Below are 19,557 nucleotides of genomic sequence, written 5' to 3'. Positions count from 1 at the left end.
ATGTTCCCTGCACCGATTTTCGGTAAATCGTGAGCCCGAACAGTTGCACCGAGTATGGATGGGATAGCCAATATATCGCACGTACACCGTGTTGCGTACTGTTCGCTACCGTTGCAGGAAACATGCGAAACAGGGATCTGTCCTGAATTATGCACTAATTAAAGGCCTGTCCTGTTCTACGGCGAATCAGAAGTTGTCGAAGGGCAATTGACTGTATCATTTCAGAGGGGGCTAGGCAACCGCAACGTCATGACATATTATGTTGTGCTTGCTGGGCTGCCTGATAGGGGATTCAACCACAGGAATTTGAAAACGTCCGATCACGTGCATGTCGGAGCTCGGGGCCCCCGAAAGCCGAGAGCTGTCTGCCCCAAGCCTCCCGCAGCTGGATGATCCCTGGTCTCTCTCGAATCTCCGCCAACATATGCAAGCCTCATAACTGAAATCACTTGGAGGGGTCGGAAAGCTCGCCAGTCTTTCCTTGGTTTTACGCGGCAAAGGCTTGTTTCCTTGACACCTTCAACCCAATCTCACATTCACTCGCCGATTTGTGCCTCAATTACAAACAAGAAAGCAATGACCTCTTCGCCCCCAGAAGGGCCGTACGAACTTCTTGAACCTAGGGTGAAGAATAAAACAGGAGACATACCAAACACACCGACCATGAACATGGACAGTCAACAAGAAGCGAAACCAGAGGAAGCAGTAGAGGAATGCAAGGACGGGGAAGCCGGCGATGAGACTCAGTATCTGAGTTCTGCAGCCGTTGCCTTGCTTATGGTCGCCATCTCCTTAGCCATGTTCTTGGTCTCACTGGTCAGCAGAATCCAGTCTTTGCCAGCCTGTAGAGGTTGAGAACGTTGTGAGCGAGGCGCTAACCAAGGTGAAAGGACCGGACCATCGTTGCTACAGCAGTGCCAAAAATCACCGACCACTTCAACTCCTTCGGTGACATTGGGTGGTACGCCAGTGCATATGCCTTGACCGGATGCGCAATGCAGCTGCCGCTTGGTCGCTTCTACAGTTTCTATACTCCAAAATGGGTCTTCTTATCGCTTGTAGTACTCTTCGAAATCGGTTCTGCTATTTGTGCAGGTGCCTTCAACTCAAATACCATCATCATCGGCCGCGCTATTCAAGGAATCGGATGCGCTGGCGTCTTCTCCGGGTCGATGATCCTTCTCGTGGACAATGTTCCCCTTCAGAAGCGGCCTTTGTTCATGGGGATGCTGATGGCAATCATGAGTGTATCTGCCATCGTCGGTCCTCTGATCGGGGGTGCGCTAACGAGTAACGCGAGCTGGCGTTGGTGCTTCATCATCAATATACCAATTGGAACGGTCACTATTCTCATCCTCCTACTCATCGTCAAGCCCACCCCAGGGAAGGAGGCTTCAAAGAAGAGCCCGTTGGAACACTTGAAGATGCTCGATCCACTTGGCGCAGCCCTCTTGATTCCAGCTGTTATTTGCTTAGTGCTTGCATTGCAGTGGGGTGGTTCTGAGTACGCTTGGAAGAGTTGGCAAATCGTTCTTCTACTTGTCTTTGGAGGATTACTGGGTATCGCATTCATGGTATCGCAGAAACTCAATCCAGAAATAGCAACTATTTCACCGCGGATCGTTAAACAGCGCACTGTCGCCGCGGGCTTTTATTATTCGACATGTACTGGCGGCGCTATGATGACGGTGGTCTACTGGATCCCGATTTGGTTCCAAGCAATCAAAAACGCCAGTCCCGTAAAGTCTGGAGAGATGACAATCCCGCTACTCATCTCACAATCGCTTGGATCCATTTCCGGCGGCATACTTGTCTCTCAGGTTGTGGGATACGCATCACCATTCATGATACTCAGCTCAGTCATGATGGCAGTTGGTGCAGGTCTTCTCTCCACTCTCAGTATCTCGTCCGCAGCCGGAAAATGGATTGGATACCAGGTCCTTTTTGGGTTTGGCCTTGGTATTGGGCAACAACAGCCATCGACAGCGGTCCAAGTAGTCCTCAAGAAGGATGACATACCGTCAGCGATCTCTCTCATCTTCTTCGGCATGCAGCTTGGTGGTTCGGTCTGTGTCTGTATCGGCCAGAATGTCCTCAACCAGGAGCTCATTAAGTCATTGACAAAGGCGAGAATACCTGGCCTGGATCCAATGGCGGTACTTCACACCGGAGCAACCGAGCTGGAAAACTTGGTTCATAGTGCTTTAGAGAAGACACCGTTACTGTTGGCATACAATCACTCTTTGACAAGTGTCTTCTACGTCGCATCGGCAGTCGGTGCCCTATCTATCATTGGTTCAGTCCTCGTGGAGTGGAAGAGCGTCAAGGGGATGAAACCAGCTCATTGAGGGCTGCGCCTGCAAAGCGCCTGGGGATATTGCTGGCAGTCGGACTGTATTTCTATGGGATATAATAAGGATTGGGAGTATTGGGTAGGCTTTTGCGGTCATCTAGGAGTGTTATCGGGAGCAAAATACTTGAGTTGGGCATTGTACGGCGCAAAGACTTTTTTTCATTCCACATTAGGTTGAGCAGTATTCTCTCGACACGGTAAGGGAACAGAGGAGGATTAATGGATTCAATATAGGGGAATGAGTGGAAGTGGCTTGTACAGTATTACAAGAAGGTACCCGTTACTATTAGGAGCACATCGAAAGGTGACGGTAACGCTCCAACGGCAGGGTCGTTCCAGTTACTAATCCAGTTTACTAACCAAACAAAGCAAGCGATCGGCTAATTCCGAGAGGCGCTCAACCTCATGGAAGCCTTATCTCAATATCATCCCCTCCGCCTATTGATTTTTGCCCCTGTCTCATATAAAATAGGTAACATCTCACAGTTCTCCACAGTAAATTTCACTAGGAGTCTTTTCAACATTTTGTCCCGCGTCAGGAACGAGACCAGGCTTCGGCTTTGCCTCAGCCATTTTCCCTTCGCTCAGAATTTCTGCGAACCATCCAATTGTCATTCTAGGACTCATGTTAGCATCATTCATACCGCCGAAGACCTTCTGAAGGCGACGTACTGCGAGGCCTTGGTGTCGGCAAAATTTTCATGGTCCGGTCCAACCTTTTCACGGAAGAATGGATCGGCCTTCATGCGAACGAAGCACTCAATGTCTGGGAATACAATCTGAATGCACGAGTCGTACTGCGCAATATTCGCGAACTGCGGGTCAAATATATTTTGCATCAACCCACGAGTCTTCGCTGTGTTGTGTGTCTAGGAGACATCAGGAACTTTTCAACGAATTTTACTTGCGCGTAGATGTTGCCGATCTAACATCAACTATACAGCCTACATACCATATTCCAGCTAACGAAACCGTATTTTTCCATTAAAGAGCCCACAAGGGGTCCGTGAACGTTGATCATGTATTGGCGGTAATCCTCATCACTGATTCCAGGCTTCTTGTATCCTAGAATGTTGAGACAAAGGAGTTCGCGATGGTTATCCATTTCGTACGTGTAGTAATCAGTAACGAGATGGGGCTGGTGAACAGGAGTTCTTTCGATCTTCTGCCAGAAGAACGAGACAAAAGTACTTATGGTCACGGCTATCGTTTTTCGTCCAAGACTGCCGTCATTTTATTTTCCATTATTAGAGTTATAAATTTTGTGCCACTGGGGTTATTTTCGAACTAGTTTTAATTACCTTCACTCGGCCCCTCTCCCGATATCACAATATCAGGCCTCGGCGAATGCCGAAAGAGTCTCTAGGACCTGAGTAGCCTGCCTGGTTATCTCGCATCTGCACACGCGAAAGTTCCCGAGTTGACGGGTCTGATCTAGCAGTTTCACAGAATTTACGAGACCATGCTCGTATTAGCCTCTTAGCTAAGAAGGATCCATCGAACTCGGTGTCCACTGGCACAGCTTCAACACATACCTAGGTCAGAGAGGTGTTGGTGGCGGTTAGGCAGAGAATTGATCACTGTATGTTCGGAGTTTCCTCAAATAAAGCAGTTCAGTCTGACCACCATCTAAGATTTCACCATTATTGGGGAACGATCTGGACAATCTCACCCGCTAGGAAGCCACTCTCATCGTCACAACTGGACTACCTGGAGCAACTTCTGCTTGATGGGGAATGTGAGTGAACTCCGACGCACGAACCCTAATGTACCATTGGGCCACACCAATATCATGACAACCGATGCTGTCTCGGGGACCAAGCGATATCAACTGTCGTCTCCACTTGTTCACTGACGTAGATATCTTTAGCCAACCCCGAGTCAATGATTGTGAATTAGTGGACCCCCCGGTAAGTTTTGTCCCAATGCTACATTCTCGAGTGACAAGACGCACGAATCTTCGATCTAGCGGTTGAGGGGTCCTTCACGATTGTATCTATAAGTTGATGTTACCCACCAAGATGGCACCCACTTCTCTAACACTATCCCTTTTCTACGTCAACACTCCCACATTGCCTCTATCAATGGCGGGCAAATTTGACATCCTGGTCTTTGGAGACCAGGCTGTATCTTATGACTCATCATTATTGAAGCTTCTCTCAAAAAAGGGAAATGCAATATTATCAGCTTTGTTTGAAGAGGCTCACTATACTTTGAGGGAAGAGATAGCCCAACTTCCTCCAGCGGAGCAAGCAAAATTCCCGCCGTTTTCAACGCTCGTCGAACTTTTGACGCAACATGGCGCATCAAAAAGCACCAATTGTGCGCTCGACAGTGCCTTTGTTTGTTTACATCAACTCGCTTTGTTCGTTAAGTTCGTAATCCCCAGTTAATCGATATATCTTTCAAATATATATTGACTAGATATAGTCATTTCAGTGAAGCATCTATAACTTACCCCAACCCTACAACGACGTACACTGTCGGCATTTGTATTGGCCTATTGGCAGCCACCGCCGTTAGTTGCAGTCATGACGTATTAGATCTCGTTTCGATCGCCTCGCAAACCATCGCGACTGCCTTTCGGTTGGGATTGCTTGTTCAAGAGAAATCAGAGTCCATCGAGAGTAACAATGCCTCCACTGGGTCCTGTTCATTCATTGTGGGAGGTATCAACGAAGATACTGCCACCGAGCTTGTCAAAGAATATTGTTGCTGTGAAGGCGTCCCATCGACTTCGACTCCCTACATTAGCGCCGTTGGCAATGGCAGCATCACGATGTCTGGACCGCCGACTTCATTACGTCGATTCTTCGCAAAGAGCCCGACAGTAAAGACCACGAGTGTCCCAGTCAACGGTCTCTTCCACGCTCCTCATCTATACTGCACCGCTGATGTGGAACGAATCTCTCGTCCGAGAAGCCGTTCCTTCAAAAATCGTCCCCAGCTCATTCCAGTTTTCTCAAATGAAAGTGGTGCACAAACATATGCAAAGAGCTTCGAAAAGCTTCTTATTTCCTCTTTATCTGAGATCCTGGAGAAGCAACTCCGATGGGATGCCATCATGGAAGGATTGCTAGCCACGACATGTGCCCATGAGAGTTCGACCTGGGTGATCTACCCATTCGCGTCAGGAAGTGTTCAGGGCCTTGCCACTGCGATAGGCCGAGCCCCATCCACTACAGCGGAAATTCAGAAGACCTTTGCACAATCTCAACAAAGTGAAGAGACTAACGCTGAATCACGATCAGCTAAAGGAAAAATCGCAATCATTGGGTTTTCAGGCCGCTTCCCCGATGCAGACAACAACGAAGCATTTTGGCAGCTACTCATGAATGGCCTAGATGTACACAGGGAAATTCCAAAAGATAGATTCGATCCGTGGCTGTATTATGACCCGACGGGGAAGAAGAAGAACACCAGTGCGGTGACGAAGGGCTGCTTTATTCGCCAACCTGGGCTTTTCGATGCCAGATTCTTCGGATTGTCCCCGAGGGAAGCTGAACAAGCTGATCCTGCTCAAAGACTTGCCTTGATGACGGCCTACGAAGCCATAGAAATGGCTGGTTTAGTCCCAGATGCGACACCATCAACGCAAAGAAACCGGGTCGGAGTTTTCTATGGGACCACAAGCGATGATTGGAGGGAAGTCAACAGCGGGCAGAATGTGGATACTTACTTTATTCCAGGTGCGAAGAGGGTTCATTTTTGATGAGTTTCGCTAATTATGGAGCAGGAGGTAATCGTGCATTTGTTCCTGGCCGCATCAATTACCATTTCAAATTCAGCGGACCAAGTTACAGCGTGGATACGGCTTGCTCATCTAGTCTGGCAGCTATCCATATAGCTTGCAATTCACTCTGGAGGAGAGACTGCGATACCGTCATTGCTGGCGGGACGAATGTGATGACGAACCCGGACAACTTTGCCGGTCTTGACAAAGGCCACTTTCTCTCACGGACAGGCAACTGCAATACTTTTGACGACGCGGCTGATGGATATTGCAGAGCTGAGTGCGTGGGAAGTGTCGTCTTGAAACGACTCGAAGATGCACAAGCTGATGGTGATCCGGTCTTTGGGACAATCCTAGGGACAGCGACCAACCACAGCGCTGAATCGGTATCCATCACTCGACCCCATTCTGGCGCCCAAGAAGCAATTTTCAAGAGAATATTGAATTCAGCAGGAGTAGACCAGTCCGAAATCTCCTATGTCGAGATGCATGGCACAGGGACACAGCAGGGCGATGCTGTAGAGATGAAATCGGTGCTCAGTGTGTTTTCGCCGGATTTGACCTCTCGGGCTCAGTCTTTACACCTTGGATCTGCAAAATCCAATATCGGTCACTCTGAGTCGTCCTCAGGTGTTGCATCTCTCATCAAAGTCCTCCTGATGATGGAGAACAGCACGATTCCTCCCCACGTGGGCATCAAGACGAAAATCAACAGAAATTTCCCGACGGACCTCGCACAAAGAAATGTTCATATTGCGATGAAACCAACTTCTTGGCCCAAGCCGCTAGCTAACCAGCCTCGAAAGGCTTTTGTGAACAACTTCAGTGCCGCTGGAGGGAACTCGTCAGTTTTGATTGAAGATGCACCAGTCCAGAATCCGGGAAGAAACGACCCAAGGCCACTACATCTGGTCGCTGTTTCTGCGAAGAGTTCCACCTCATTGAAAAACAGCATCAGGAGTCTACGCTCATTTCTAGATGAAAACCCAGAAATATCACTCGGCTCGCTCTCCTATACGACCTCCGCCCGCAGGATCCACCATAACTTTCGGATCATGATTAGTGGAAGTCAGATTAGTGATATCATAGAGGCGCTCAAAGTTAAGGAAGAAAGCGAGATATTCCTATCTATTCCTTCTACACCCGCGGACATCGGATTCTGCTTTACCGGTCAAGGCTCACAGTACCTCGGAATGGGTCGACACCTCCTGGAAATCCCTCAGATCTGTGCTACTATCAATCGTTTTGAAGAGACTATTCATGCATATGGCTTTTCATCAATTCTACCAATCCTTGATGGAAGCTGTAGTGTCGAACTGCCCACACTGCCCCCCTCGACTTTGCAGTTAGCGATTACCTGCCTACAAATGGCTCTTCACAAGTTCTGGAAATCTCTTGGCATTCGCCCAAAGCTTGTTATCGGGCATAGTCTTGGCGAATACGCCGCCATGAATGCTGCCGGAATTATCTCTGATTCGGAAACGATCTTTCTCGTCGGTGTGAGAGCCCGTCTGTTGGAGAAATACTGTACTGTGGGCACCCACGCCATGCTCGCTATCAAGGCTTCAGTCCGGACCTTGGCTTCTTATCTAGAGTCCCAAACATCTTTGGAGATTGCCTGCATCAATGGACCTGAGGACACGGTCATTAGTGGCTCGAATGCCGATATTGCAGCCCTTGCAAGTTCTCTCGCGAATAGCTCCATTAAAGCCACACAACTGAGCGTGCAGTTTGCCTTCCATTCTGCACAAGTCGAGCCGATGTTAGATGCCTTCGAACATGCCACAAGATCAATTATCTTCAAGGAGCCATCCATCCCAATAATCTCTCCACTTTTCGGAAACGTTATTACCGCTGCTTCAGACCTTGGTGAACCAAGTAAATATTTGAGCCGCCACTGCCGAGAAACCGTGAACTTCAATGCAGCATTGACGTCCGCAAGTGCATCCAAGGCCATTTCAGAAAAAATGCTATGGCTGGAGGTTGGTCCTCATCCTGTATGCTCGGCCATGCTGGGGTCCACGCTCGGTTCTCAGTTCAGAGCCTATCCTAGCTTACGAAGAACCGAGGACAGTTGGAAGACATTGACATCTACATTGACTTCCTTGTACGAAAAGGGTATTCCAATCAACTGGCCCGAATATCATCACGGCTTCAAAGACGATCTCAGAGTTTTGAAACTGCCATCGTACAAGTGGGACTTGAAAAACTATTGGATTACATACAGGCACGACTGGTGCCTGACTAAAGGCGATGCCCCACCTCAGGTTGCACCTTCTCCACCTTCAGATGAGAAGAGCTCTACTCAGAACTTCACAACCTCTGTCCAGAGGATCACGGATGAGATTTTTTCTACTACAGAAGCCTCTGTTACAGCCGTCTCTGATCTCAACAACCCTGAATTTCAAAAGCTACTCGAAGGTCATCGAGTGAATGGACAACCACTGTGTACATCATCTGCGTATGCTGATATGGCACTGACACTTTTCCATCACCTTCTTGAACGATCGCCTCTCCCTGACAAGAAGGAATTGGGAATAGAAGTGCGATCCATGGTTGCCGGGAAGTCTTTAGTTTTCGCTGGCCAGTCGTCCCAACGCATAAGAATGTCTGCGTCCGCAAACTGGTCTACAAGGACATCCTCCTTTAGTCTCTGTAGTATTTCCGAGGACGGGAAGCCAACTATCAACCATGCAAATTGTGTAGGCGCTTTCTCCCCGCGCAAAGATTGGGTTAGTGAATGGAAACGTCAAGAATTTCTCATCAAATCTCGCATCGAACATTTACAGCAAACCCTCCATGACTCGGACTCTGCTCATCTCATCAAGACCAGGATGTTCTACAAGCTTTTCAGCGCTCTGGTTGACTATTCGGACGGATTCAAGGGTTACCGCGAGCTCATCCTCCGCTCAGCTGACCACGAAGCTACCGGAAAAGTCAAGTTCACTCCTGCCTCAAGTCAGTCTGGTACCTGGTTCTGTAATCCTTACTGGATCGATAGCATTGGCCAGATTACTGGATTCACAATGAATGCCAACGATTTTGTGGACCTTAAAAAGACGGTGTACATTAACCATGGCTGGAAGAATCTGAGAATTGCAGCTCCGTTCTCGGCGGAGAAGACGTATCAGACATATGTTAAGATGCAGAAGCAGGGCGCAAATGAATACTCGGGTAACATCTACGTTCTTGATCAAGGCGAAATTGTCGCAGTCTACGAAGGTGTGACCTTTGCAGCGATAGAAAGGAAGGTGCTGGATTTGGTAATACCTAATCCGTTGACTAAAAAACAGGTCATGCTTCAGTCATCCATAGCACCAAATAATAAGTCACAGGTCTCTATGTCCGCTCCCATGCCTGCCCCGATACCTACGCTGACACCGACGAACTCTCATTTGGGAGTTGATAGAGTCAAAGCAATTATTGCGGAGGAAGTTGGGGTACCCATTTCGGATATTGACGACAACGAAGAACTTACAAATCTGGGTGTGGACTCATTGCTGTCCTTGACGATGTCGGAAAAGATTCGCGAAGAGGTTGGGATTGCTATAGATTCCCGAGTATTTCTCGAAGGTACCACAGTCAAAGGTCTCTGCGAACTTATCGCACCAAAGCCGCCCACTTCTGAACCGTCCACTACGCCGATTCTCACTGACTCGAGCACGAGCATGAGCACGAGCACGAGCACGACCTTGAGCGAGAGCGGTCACACTACACCAATGACGATATACCCGCCTGCTTTAGGCCTAGTTGAGTCGCGAGGTTCAACTCATACCTTACTTGATACTGTGACCAGGATCCTGTCCGAAGAGATCGGAGTCCAGCCTTCTGATTTGAAAGATGATGCTGAGCTTTCGAGTCTCGGACTGGATTCGTTGATGTCATTGACGGTCTTGAGTGAGCTAAAGGAGAAGTTGGGATTGGAACTGGAGCCCGACTTCTTGCTTACGTATGATACTATGGGTGCGATTCGCCAATCGCTCATGCAACATGCTACAGAATTCTCAAACGGTAGGTCACAGTTCTTGCCCTAAAAAAAAAGTCCTGGAATTGTTTTTGACTAGCTGCAGCTACGACGACCGATTCACATATTCCACAGCTCTCCGTAAGCCCTTTAATGCCACCCGCTTCTTCTGTGCTTCTCCAAGGTAACCTCAAAACCGCCTCGAAAACACTCTGGCTCTTCCCGGACGGCTCCGGCCTCGCCACTTCTTACCTCAGCCTACCAGAAATTGGTACAAATACCGTGGTTTTGGGGCTAAACAGCCCATTCATAAAAAAAGCCGAGGAAATGAAATGCACACTCCGCGAACTCAGCACCGTATACCTTGCTGAAATTCGCCGCCGTCAACCTCACGGCCCGTAGTAAGTCTACCAATCATGCTCCTGCAATTTTATATTTGCTAACATCAAATTAGTTTCCTTGGAGGATGGTCCGCAGGTGGCATCTGTGCCTACGACTGTGCCCAGAACCTCACCGCGGCAGGCGAAACCGTCTCCCGCCTCATCTTACTCGATTCACCCAACCCCATCGACCTAGAAATGCTCCCTCCCAGCCTATACGAACTCTTCGACTCGATGAATCTCTTCGGCGAAGCCGGTCGCAAGCCTCCTGCTTGGCTGTTGCCGCATTTCCTAGCATTCATCAATGTGCTTGATACGTACAAACCGGTCCCCTTTCAGCACAAGGCTGGGCCGGAGACGTGGATTCTTTGGGCGAAAGATGGAGTAGCGAAAAGGGGCGGTGTTGAGGTTAAGGGGGATGAGACAAGGGAGATGAGGTGGTTGTTGAATGAGAGGACTGAGTTGGGTGGGAATGGATGGGATCAATTGGTTGGGGAGGAGAGGTTGAGGATTCAGGTTTTGGAGGGAAGTGATCATTTCAGTATGCTGAAGGAGGGTAGGGAAAAGGTTGGGTCATTCATTAGGAGCGCTATGGAGTGAATGTGATTAACGGCTTTGGTGTTTCCAAGTTTTGAATGATAGGAGAGGCTATTTGATCTTGTTGGATTGGCGTTAGCTAGTGGCGAGGTTGCCGCTACGCCACGCTATGAATAAAGAAGAACATGCAAGGTCCACGTCGTTTGGTACTTTCAATTAAAGAAGCAGCCAACCCTGGCTAGCGTTTTACAACCCCGCCTGTATCCTTGCGTAATTTACCTTTTGTCAAACAATAAGCAAAGTTCACCGCTCTCGGCCATGAGGCTGTGCACGGCGCTCGGAATCTAAAGGTCCGGTCCAGAGCAGTCAACAAATAACGAATGATTGCTAGGCAAATCTTGACGCAAGCAAACATCTCTCTTAGAGTATTACGTTTAACACTATGCCCTATCTATATGGAGTATAGCGCTATTCTTACACGCAGCATTTTGCTAACAAGGATTTCTGTCGTATTAGCAAAGTGATATATTGTCGCTGCTACAAACTACATATAGTATTTCCGTTGTTACATATTTCTATGTCTTACATAGAAAACGAAATTCAAAAGATATTAGGTATAGGAAGGTTAAAAGATTATATTATAGAATATTTATGTACTCTAGACAGCGCCTTTGTCGAGCAGCAGCGTTACTACCTGCTTGTGGCCTCTTTCTGAAGCCGCTTGGAGTGCGTTGCCGTAGTGCCCACCCTGGGCGTTGGGGTCGGCGTTAGCGTTGAGCAGCAGCTTCACCACTTCCTTATGGCCTCCAAAGGACGCCGCCTGGAGTGCGTTGCCATAGTATCTACCCTGAGCATTGGAGTCGGCGCCAGCATCGAGCAATAGCTTCACCACTACCTTGTAGCCTCTAAGTGAAGCCGCATATAGTGCGTAGCCGTAGTATCCACCCTGGGCGTTGGGATCGGCGCCAGCGCTGAGCAGCAGCTTCACCACTGCCTCGTGACCTCTATATGAAGCCGCCTGGAGTGCATTGTCGTACCTTCCACTCTGGGCGTTGGGGTTGGCCTTAGCATTTAGCAGCAGCTTCACTACCGCCTCGTGGCCTCCATATGAAGCCCCATAGAGTGCATTGCTGTACTTTTCATCCTGGGCGTTGGGATCGGCGTTAGCGTCGAGCAGTAGCTTCACTACCACCTCGTGGCCTTCATCTGAAGCCGCCTGAAGTGCATTGCCGTAGCTTCCACCCTGGGCGTTGGGGTTGGCCTTAGCATTTAGCAGCAGCTTCACTACCGCCTCGTGGCCTCTATATGAAGCCCCATAGAGTGCATTGCCGTACTCTCCACCCTGGGCGTTAGGGTCAGCGTTAGCATCGAGCAGCAGCTTTACTACCGCCTCGTAGCCTCCATATGAAGCCGCCTGAAGTGCGTTGCCGTAGTGCCCACCCTGAGCGTTGGGGTTGGCCTTAGCATTTAGCAGCAGCTTCACTACTGCCTCGTGACCTCCATATGAAGCCACCTGGAGTGCATTGTCATAACTTCCACCCTGGGCACTGGGGTTGGCGCTGGCGTCGAGCAGCAGCTTCACCACTACCTTGTAGCCTCCAAGTGAAGCCGCATAGAGTGCGTTGCTAAAGTCCTGGGCGTTGAAGTTGGCGCCAGCATTGAGCAGCAGCTTCACTACCGCCTCATGGCCTCCATATGAAGCCGCTTGGAGTGCGTTGCTGCACTTTCTACCTTGGGTGCTGGGGTCGGCGCCAGCATTGAGCAGCAGCTTCACTACCGCCTCGTGGCCTCTAAGTGAAGCTGCATAGAGAGCGTTGCTATACTCTCCACCCTGGGCGTTAGGGTCGGCGTTAGCGTTGAGCAGCAGCTTCACTACCGCCTCGTGACCCTTTTCTGAAGCCGCCTGAAGTGCGTTACCGTAGCTTCCACCCTGGGCGTTGGGGTTGGCCTTAGCATTTAGCAGCAGCTTCACTACCGCCTCGTGGCCTCTATATGAAGCCCCATAGAGTGCATTGCTGTACTTTTCATCCTGGGCGTTGGGATCGGCGCCAGCGTCGAGCAGCGGCTTCACTACTTCTTTGTGGCCTTCTTCTGAAGCCGCCTGGAGTGCGTTTCTGTACTTTCCACCCTGGGCGTTCGAGTTGGCCCCAGCGCTGAGCAGCAGCTTCACCACTGCCTCATAGCCTCTATATGAAGCCGCATAGAGTGCGTTGCCGTAGCTTCCACCCTGGGCGTTTGGGTTGGCGCCAGCGTTGAGCAGCAGCTTCACCACTGCCTCATAGCCTCTATCTGAAGCCGCATAGAGTGCGTTGCCGTAACTTCCACCCTGGGCGTTTGGGTTGGCGCCAGCGTTGAGTAGCAGCTTAATCATATCATAATGTCCGTGTGCTGCTGCGATGAATAACGGAGCTCGGCCCCAGCCGTCATTTGTATTGACAAATTTAGTAGATTCCTCTCCCATCTTAGACAAGAGTTCCTGTGTGATACTAGACAATCCAAATTGCGCTGTGAAGTGAAAACTTGTGATTTTAGGACAAGACTGTTTGTGCCTTTTGTACTTGAATCCCGACCTTAGTACTACCTGTCCAGCGCATGCTAGTAACCCGTGGTCAAGAAGAAAAGAACAGGCCAGCTCGCACACTTCAGCCTCGGCTACTCTTGCGTGGTCGCCCCAGTGTTTAGCTGCATAGTCCAGGAGCTTATGGGTTCTGAGCCTATCTTCAAACCCATTATTAGTAGAACAGCTGCCGCTCCTGAAAGCGTCGAAAGATAGATAAGTGAGGCATATAGTGGCAATCTGCTGCGGAGCTGCTGGATTCCATGCATGCTTGGTACGCTCAAAAAAGTCTTGTGTAGTGTAGTGCACGAGACGGACAATAGCACTCTCTTGATCAACAACGACAAGACCAGCACATACGGACACCAGGTCTTCGACGTCGCATATATTTTCCGGGTCGAGCTCCGTTTTCTCCACTTCTACCGCTAAAGCACAGCAAATCTCAGCTGTGGTAAGCGGCCTTTTCGCGAATGCGATCCATGAGAGAACGTTTTTAGCTCGTTCATAATCATCTTCTAGTTGCCCTTCGATTCTTATCAGAGCACCTTTATATGCATTGTCAAGTGCGGCGGAGCCTTTGGAAAGTTTGGCTAGAGTTGACTTGACGTCTTTCGGTGTTCTCTTATCTAATAGTGAATCCGTATGCAGTCGAGCAAGAAGAAACCTAGCAATGAATAAGACGATTTCGATTGACATATTTAAAACATACATGCCGTCTACCACCTCCACAATCTTTTCTTGCACCATGTCCTGCAGCGCATCGCTGCGTTGAATGCATTTAGGCAGTCGATATATCTGGCCTGCCACGAAGCGCTTCACATCCTCCCCACTAGCCTGTATTTCCAGCTTCATCGCATCTCTAAATGCCTCTTCAATCTCTGGTATGGACCGGGAGGTGGCCATGAGGCGAATGTCTCGTCCTGCCTGTAGGAGTCGGAGTTTGGCTAAAAACGTACGACGCGTGCCGTCACTATCTCGACACTCATCCAAGGCGTCGATCACTATATGGGCTGTAGAATAATGTTTGAGCACATCTTGGAGAGTGCTACAGATTTCGTCAAGCGATGGCCTGGTCCCCCTATTGGCATGCTGCTTGTGCAACCGTTCCACAGGCTCCACGGCCGACGGCTGAGCCTGCACTAGCTGCTTTAGGATGGCCGCCAGCATACTAGAAGCATCCTGCTCTTCCTGAGCTTTGTAGTTGCAGTACACGTAAACAACCCCGTGTGAGCTGTTCTGCGCGGATTTCAATAGGTGATCAATCGCGATGGCGGCTATCATGGTCTTGCCTGCTCCTGGGATTCCTGGGCAGAAGAGGGTTCCCCCGACTTCGGTGAGCCATCCTGCCACTTCAGGCGCGTCCAAAAACCACTGGCCTGTTCCTTCTTGCCTGCGCTTTATAATATCGGATTGTTGAGCCGGGTAATCTGAGGGAGAGATCCATTCCACCACCTGGCGGTACTTTGTGTAATCTTGATCTTGCTGGATCTTCTCCACTCCAGATTGTATGGCAGGCACATGGGCCCGAACGTAGTTGGTATCGTCTTTGATGGCTTGAGAGAGTTTGCTTATATATATTAGCGATGTTGCTCTGCGGTGCTAGTGGAAGCCTACAAGTGGTCCATTTGTAACGCGATCTCCACGAGCGACTTCAAACGCTCCATCCGACCCAAGATGCTTGCAATCTCTTCCTTCTTGAACTTCCACACTAGCGCTTCACCTGCCCCCCCTAGCCGGCCTCCGCCTGTCATCTTGATCTGTAGCGTTTCAAGAGCTTGCTTGAACTGGTCAAGAGGCCCATCCTTGACTGCAAGGGCTTGGACGGCGGTATACCATGGCTCCGTAGAATCTCCCCACTCAACGTGGTCTCTTAGTTTGAAAAGCAGGCTGCGAAGGTTTAACATCTCAACAGCATACTGTGTACGGTCTTTTGAGGCATCTTTGACATCGTTCACATACGCGAGAACTTTGGCCGAGAGCTGGAGAATTGAGATAATGCTGGCTGTTGCACTGAGCGAGTCCATTTGGCAAGGAGATGGTCCAGATGACAGCCGTGTGGCAGAGTAGTGGAGAGTGATGGCGGCACGATGCAGGCAGAAGAGCAACCATTGCCTCTTCCATGCGGGTTCACACAACGTCAAACCACAAGCTCTTTCGCCACAACAGCAGGAGGTTATTCCGAGCGTCAGCATGGCGTGGTTCTAGAAACTTCCAACAATAATCACGTGCATGCTATTTTTAGTACCAGAGCGCCAGCCTCTCGTTGGCCCTACGCTCCATGCTCGTAACCATAGACGACCCTCAAAAAAAGAGACGGCTCAACGCCAGCAATACCTCACCCCAGAGGAAGAGACAGCTCTCGTTTCGTTTCTGCTACTAATGACCTCTTTTAGGAGACCTATCTGAATAAAGTTTTTACCTTCGCTAGCCTTTTGTATCACCCGCCAGCGGTCTAACGTTCTGACGAATAACCCACGCAAACCTCCGGGCAAGAACTGGGTTCAAGCCTTCCAGGAACGCCACCCAGAACTGAAAGCGAGAAACGTCAGAGCGGTCGACTGGAAGCGTCATGAGAATAACATGTATGATAAGATGGTAGAATGGTTTGAGGCGATCAGAAAGGTACTACAGGATCCGGCTGTCCTGCCGGAAAATGTCTACAACATGGACGAGACGGGACTGATGCTGAGCAAGCTCGGGTCCATTAAAGTCTTCGTAGGTAAGGATGATCCGCGTGACTATAGAGGTGCAGGTGTTAAGCAGACCATGGTGACCCCCATTAAATGTATTAGTGGAGACGGCAGGTCACTGTCCCTCTCATAATCTGGCCAGCTTCAACCCATCAAAGCAACTAGACTACTTATGAAACGCCTAGGTGGCATTATGCGTATATAACAACTCCTATATTAGCTTGCAGTAGCTTAAGCAGGTATTTGACCGCGAGACCAAAGAACTAGCCAAAGGGAAACCACAATTACTAATCTGCGACGGCTTCAGGACACATGAAACGCTCAAGGCCTTGGAGTTTTTGCTTTAAAAACAATATCGTCTTGTGTCGCCTCCCCTCTCACACCTCTCACAAGTATCCTATCAATAACCATGCACCCCGCCTCATCTATGATGCGGATGAATTAACCTATATCGCTAACTGCTTACGCTCCTTAAGCCATGGAATACGCCGGAACCGAGTGCTAAGAGAATGTGGGGCGGGGAAGTTTCGACCTATTAAGAGCAAATTGTTAGGATGCATAAATTCAATAAGACATGGTAGTTACACCTGCTAAAAGCTTTGGTGTAAACCACGCGGAGAGCTTGTATGTTAACGCCTACTTACACGTCGGAGATAACGCTATTCCAAGCGAATTACACCCAGTCGCCCTATATGAATGCGAGAGTCGCGTCTGTCACACATGTGCCAGTTAGCACTAAGAAAAGGAGACAACTTACTTCGCAGGAGAACTTACTGAGACGATCATTGGAAGATATAACGCTAGCCTCCGCTCTCCGCTCCGTGTATGTGTAATGTATGAGGTAGTCACGCTGAAGTGGACTTTTCGCTGCGGACGGTACCTCAAGTTCATACACTGCGTCAAATCCCTTAGTGCCATAGACAAGACAGCAAAACATATTGGTCCACTGGTTTAGATAGTCTTACCAGTTCTCCTGCGGGGTAGAATGGGACGGCGAGACAACTTCCAGATAATTAAAAATGTCGGAGGGCACGTGACGAGAAGAGCAACAATAGCGACAATGGCCTCCACAGAGAGCTTCATGCTAGCAATACACTTATTAGTAAAGAGCACTTCTAGTCTAGCAGCCGGTGAGAGCCTTCATGTTGGGGAAGCAATGATTTATATATGGGTGGAATCTTTATCTGTCGAGATTGACTGCACGCAGATTTTGGGGATAGCCAATACGCAGTCACAAATTTAAAGGAACAAATGGAGCGCAAGGAGATTTTGGAAATAGCGAACAGGGAGACTGCTTAATCTGCGTGGCAGGCAAAACATTAGGGGCTGAGCGGGTTGTTACTGAGCTCAAGGGCCATAAGATTCTGGAAACAGCGAATAGGAAGACTCACTCTTTGTCGCTCGCACGACATTGGGGCTGAGCCGCGTTGTACTGAGCGCAAGGACCAAAAGATTCTGGTACCAACCAATCATGTCAGGGTGCATATGCAACCCACGGCCGCCTCGACTCCCCTTCTCATCAAACACAAACACAAATAACTGCTCTTGTCCCCGACAGATCCATCCGTACTGAAGTACTTGATCCGCTCTCAGCCTTTATCTTCACGCCGTGCGTAATTCAGAATGACCGCTGGGCTCACTGAGCATGATTGGAATTTGCACCAGGCTACAATTCGAGGCTTGTACCTTATCGAGAATCGAAAGCTACAAGGACCTAACGGCGTAATACAGCAAATGTCAGCAGAGTATGGGTTCAACGCGACGTATGATAATATATCCAAGTCTGTGCCTTAGAATTGCTAATAATACTTTAGGAAGGCTCAGTACGAAAGACGTTTCAAGAAATGGGGGTTTCGCAAGTATAAGAACAAGGACACCTGGGAGGCTGTTGCACCCAAGGTTGCAAAAAGGAAAAGAGATAAAAAAGAAAGTCATGTGTGGGTCGGCCATGAGTGTGTCCCCGTAGAGAAGTTAAGGAAGGAGCTCTCGCGATATGGCTACGACACAGCATTTCCGTATGGATACCAAGGTATTTTCTAAAGTTGATACCGTCTAACATGGAATGCTTACACTTGCCAAGGACCAACTCCAACAACGCCAGAAGGAATCTACGTGTGTACGCCTCCAGCCTTACAAGCAAATTCAGCTTTGTTATGTGGTCTCCCTTGGCTCCGATTCCTAGCCATGATTAAGTCTGAAGGTTTGTATATTACTGGTCCGAGTTATATACTCCGCTAATACTATGCCAGTCAATCCTTACCCAGATCTGGCCGCTGTTGCTATCAGCATGGCCAGCCATCTTACCAGTAACAGAGTCCTGTCGGAACCACGAAGGGTCCAAACAGTAAATACGGCGCCCTCAGTACTAGATCAGGCTATCTCAGCTGTACCAACCTGGATTACCACTTCAATTCCGCCAGCTCAGTCAACCAGCACCCGGCGCATCCATAATTATCTCCGTGCTAGAATACCCGAAGATTCCAATACGGAGCTGAACCCAGGGAACAAAGAAATGAGTCATCTGTTTGAGATGAACGGAAACATTCAACATCTCAGTCTAGCAATATATTTGGTGACCAATAATATGCTAATGACAGAGAAAGTCGTGGAGATGGTCAAAGATTTCCAGGACACGGCCGGTATGCAGCTTCTGAGGTCACTCCTATCAATACAGACTCCAACGGTGGCGGCCTTTGCAGAAAAGCTTTTTCTAGCCGCAACGTATAATGAACACGCTAGACTTCTACAAGAGTGCATTAATGCAGGAGTGGACCCTGACTCAGAGTTACTAGGACGAACCGCTCTTCAATATGTTTCTGGGAAAGGCAACATTGAGCTAGTGCGGATTCTTCTCGATGCTAGCGCCGATGTCAACGCACCACCAGCATATGAGAATGGAAGAACGGCCCTCCAAGCAGCAGCTAAGGACGGTAACATTGAAGTAGTGCGAATTCTTCTTGATTCCGGCGCCGACGTCAACGAACCACCAGGAGATCTTCATGGAAGAACGGCCCTACAAGCAGCAGCTGAGAACAGTGACACTGAAGTAATGGAAATTCTTCTTAATGCCGGCGCCGACGTCAACGAACTACCATCAGATCATGATGGAAGAACGGCCCTCCAAGCAGCAGCTGAGAACGGCAACATTGAAGTAGTGCGAATTCTTCTTGATTCCGGCGCCGACGTCAACGCACCACCAGCAGATGGGAATGGAAGAACGGCCCTCCAAGCAGCAGCTGAGAACAGTAACACTAAAGTAATGGAAATTCTTCTTAATGCCGGCGCCGACGTCAACGCACCACCAGGAGATGGGAATGGAAGAACGGCCCTACAAGCAGCAGCT

The 19,557-nt window shown here is 49.2% G+C and overlaps 6 protein-coding genes across 6 annotated transcripts; 3 read left to right on the top strand and 3 right to left on the bottom strand.

Moving 5' to 3' along the window:
- Positions 1-405: 405 nt before the first annotated feature.
- On the top strand, positions 406-2,670 carry BDR25DRAFT_301032 (major facilitator superfamily transporter). The gene is made up of 2 exons (XM_033689488.1): positions 406-816; positions 891-2,670. Exons 1-2 carry the CDS (start codon positions 577-579, stop codon positions 2,346-2,348), a joined length of 1,698 nt encoding a protein of 565 aa, XP_033552107.1. The 5' UTR covers positions 406-576; the 3' UTR covers positions 2,349-2,670.
- On the bottom strand, positions 2,572-3,569 carry BDR25DRAFT_391485 (uncharacterized protein). Its single transcript, XM_033698153.1, has 3 exons — positions 3,306-3,569; positions 3,026-3,222; positions 2,572-2,969 (listed from the first exon to the last, which is right to left on the bottom strand). Exons 1-3 carry the CDS (start codon positions 3,456-3,458, stop codon positions 2,834-2,836), a joined length of 486 nt encoding a protein of 161 aa, XP_033552106.1. The 5' UTR covers positions 3,459-3,569; the 3' UTR covers positions 2,572-2,833.
- Positions 3,570-4,399: 830 nt separating this feature from the next.
- On the top strand, positions 4,400-11,217 carry BDR25DRAFT_279269 (polyketide synthetase PksP). Its single transcript, XM_033687741.1, has 5 exons — positions 4,400-4,727; positions 4,784-6,042; positions 6,090-10,097; positions 10,157-10,451; positions 10,505-11,217. The coding sequence occupies exons 1-5, from the start codon at positions 4,438-4,440 to the stop codon at positions 11,028-11,030; spliced, it is 6,378 nt and encodes a 2,125-aa protein (XP_033552105.1). The 5' UTR covers positions 4,400-4,437; the 3' UTR covers positions 11,031-11,217.
- A 1,407-nt stretch (positions 11,218-12,624) lies between these two features.
- Positions 12,625-12,873, bottom strand: BDR25DRAFT_178880 (ankyrin; the record flags this gene model as incomplete). The annotated part of the gene is made up of 1 exon (XM_033684193.1): positions 12,625-12,873. A coding segment is annotated over one exon (249 nt), but the record flags the coding sequence as incomplete, so codon positions are not given.
- Positions 12,874-13,290: 417 nt separating this feature from the next.
- Positions 13,291-15,548, bottom strand: BDR25DRAFT_254152 (uncharacterized protein; the record flags this gene model as incomplete). Its single annotated transcript, XM_033686278.1, has 3 exons — positions 13,291-14,188; positions 14,234-15,115; positions 15,139-15,548. Coding segments are annotated over 3 exons (2,190 nt in total), but the record flags the coding sequence as incomplete, so codon positions are not given.
- A 280-nt stretch (positions 15,549-15,828) lies between these two features.
- On the top strand, positions 15,829-16,607 carry BDR25DRAFT_382156 (uncharacterized protein). The gene is made up of 2 exons (XM_033697761.1): positions 15,829-16,328; positions 16,400-16,607. Exons 1-2 carry the CDS (start codon positions 16,105-16,107, stop codon positions 16,479-16,481), a joined length of 306 nt encoding a protein of 101 aa, XP_033552102.1. The 5' UTR covers positions 15,829-16,104; the 3' UTR covers positions 16,482-16,607.
- The last annotated feature ends 2,950 nt before the right edge of the window (positions 16,608-19,557 follow it).

Source organism: Lindgomyces ingoldianus, assembly GCF_010093535.1.
Source record: "Lindgomyces ingoldianus strain ATCC 200398 unplaced genomic scaffold BDR25scaffold_5, whole genome shotgun sequence".
NCBI classification, from domain to species: Eukaryota; Fungi; Ascomycota; class Dothideomycetes; order Pleosporales; family Lindgomycetaceae; genus Lindgomyces; species Lindgomyces ingoldianus.
The sequence above is the reverse complement of the archived record's forward strand: the minus strand, read 5'-3'. Positions and strand labels throughout refer to the sequence as shown.

Bases quoted from the DNA above. Each gene is read 5' to 3' on its own strand.
- BDR25DRAFT_391485 (XM_033698153.1), bottom strand. From the start codon at position 3,458: ATGGATAACCATCGCGAACTCCTTTGTCTCAACATTCTAGGATACAAG. The intron at 3,223-3,305 runs GTATGTAGGCTG...GATGTCTCCTAG, and splicing joins GTTTCGTTAGCTGGAATATG to ACACACAACACAGCGAAGAC. The intron at 2,970-3,025 runs GTACGTCGCCTT...CATGAGTCCTAG, and splicing joins GCCGACACCAAGGCCTCGCA to AATGACAATTGGATGGTTCG.
- BDR25DRAFT_382156 (XM_033697761.1), top strand. From the start codon at position 16,105: ATGTATGATAAGATGGTAGAATGGTTTGAGGCGATCAGAAAGGTACTA. The intron at 16,329-16,399 runs GTCACTGTCCCT...TGAAACGCCTAG, and splicing joins TGTATTAGTGGAGACGGCAG to GTGGCATTATGCGTATATAA.
- BDR25DRAFT_279269 (XM_033687741.1), top strand. From the start codon at position 4,438: ATGGCGGGCAAATTTGACATCCTGGTCTTTGGAGACCAGGCTGTATCT. The intron at 6,043-6,089 runs GTGCGAAGAGGG...ATTATGGAGCAG, and splicing joins GGATACTTACTTTATTCCAG to GAGGTAATCGTGCATTTGTT. The intron at 10,452-10,504 runs GTAAGTCTACCA...ACATCAAATTAG, and splicing joins CGTCAACCTCACGGCCCGTA to TTTCCTTGGAGGATGGTCCG.
- BDR25DRAFT_301032 (XM_033689488.1), top strand. From the start codon at position 577: ATGACCTCTTCGCCCCCAGAAGGGCCGTACGAACTTCTTGAACCTAGG. The intron at 817-890 runs GTCAGCAGAATC...CCAAGGTGAAAG, and splicing joins CCATGTTCTTGGTCTCACTG to GACCGGACCATCGTTGCTAC.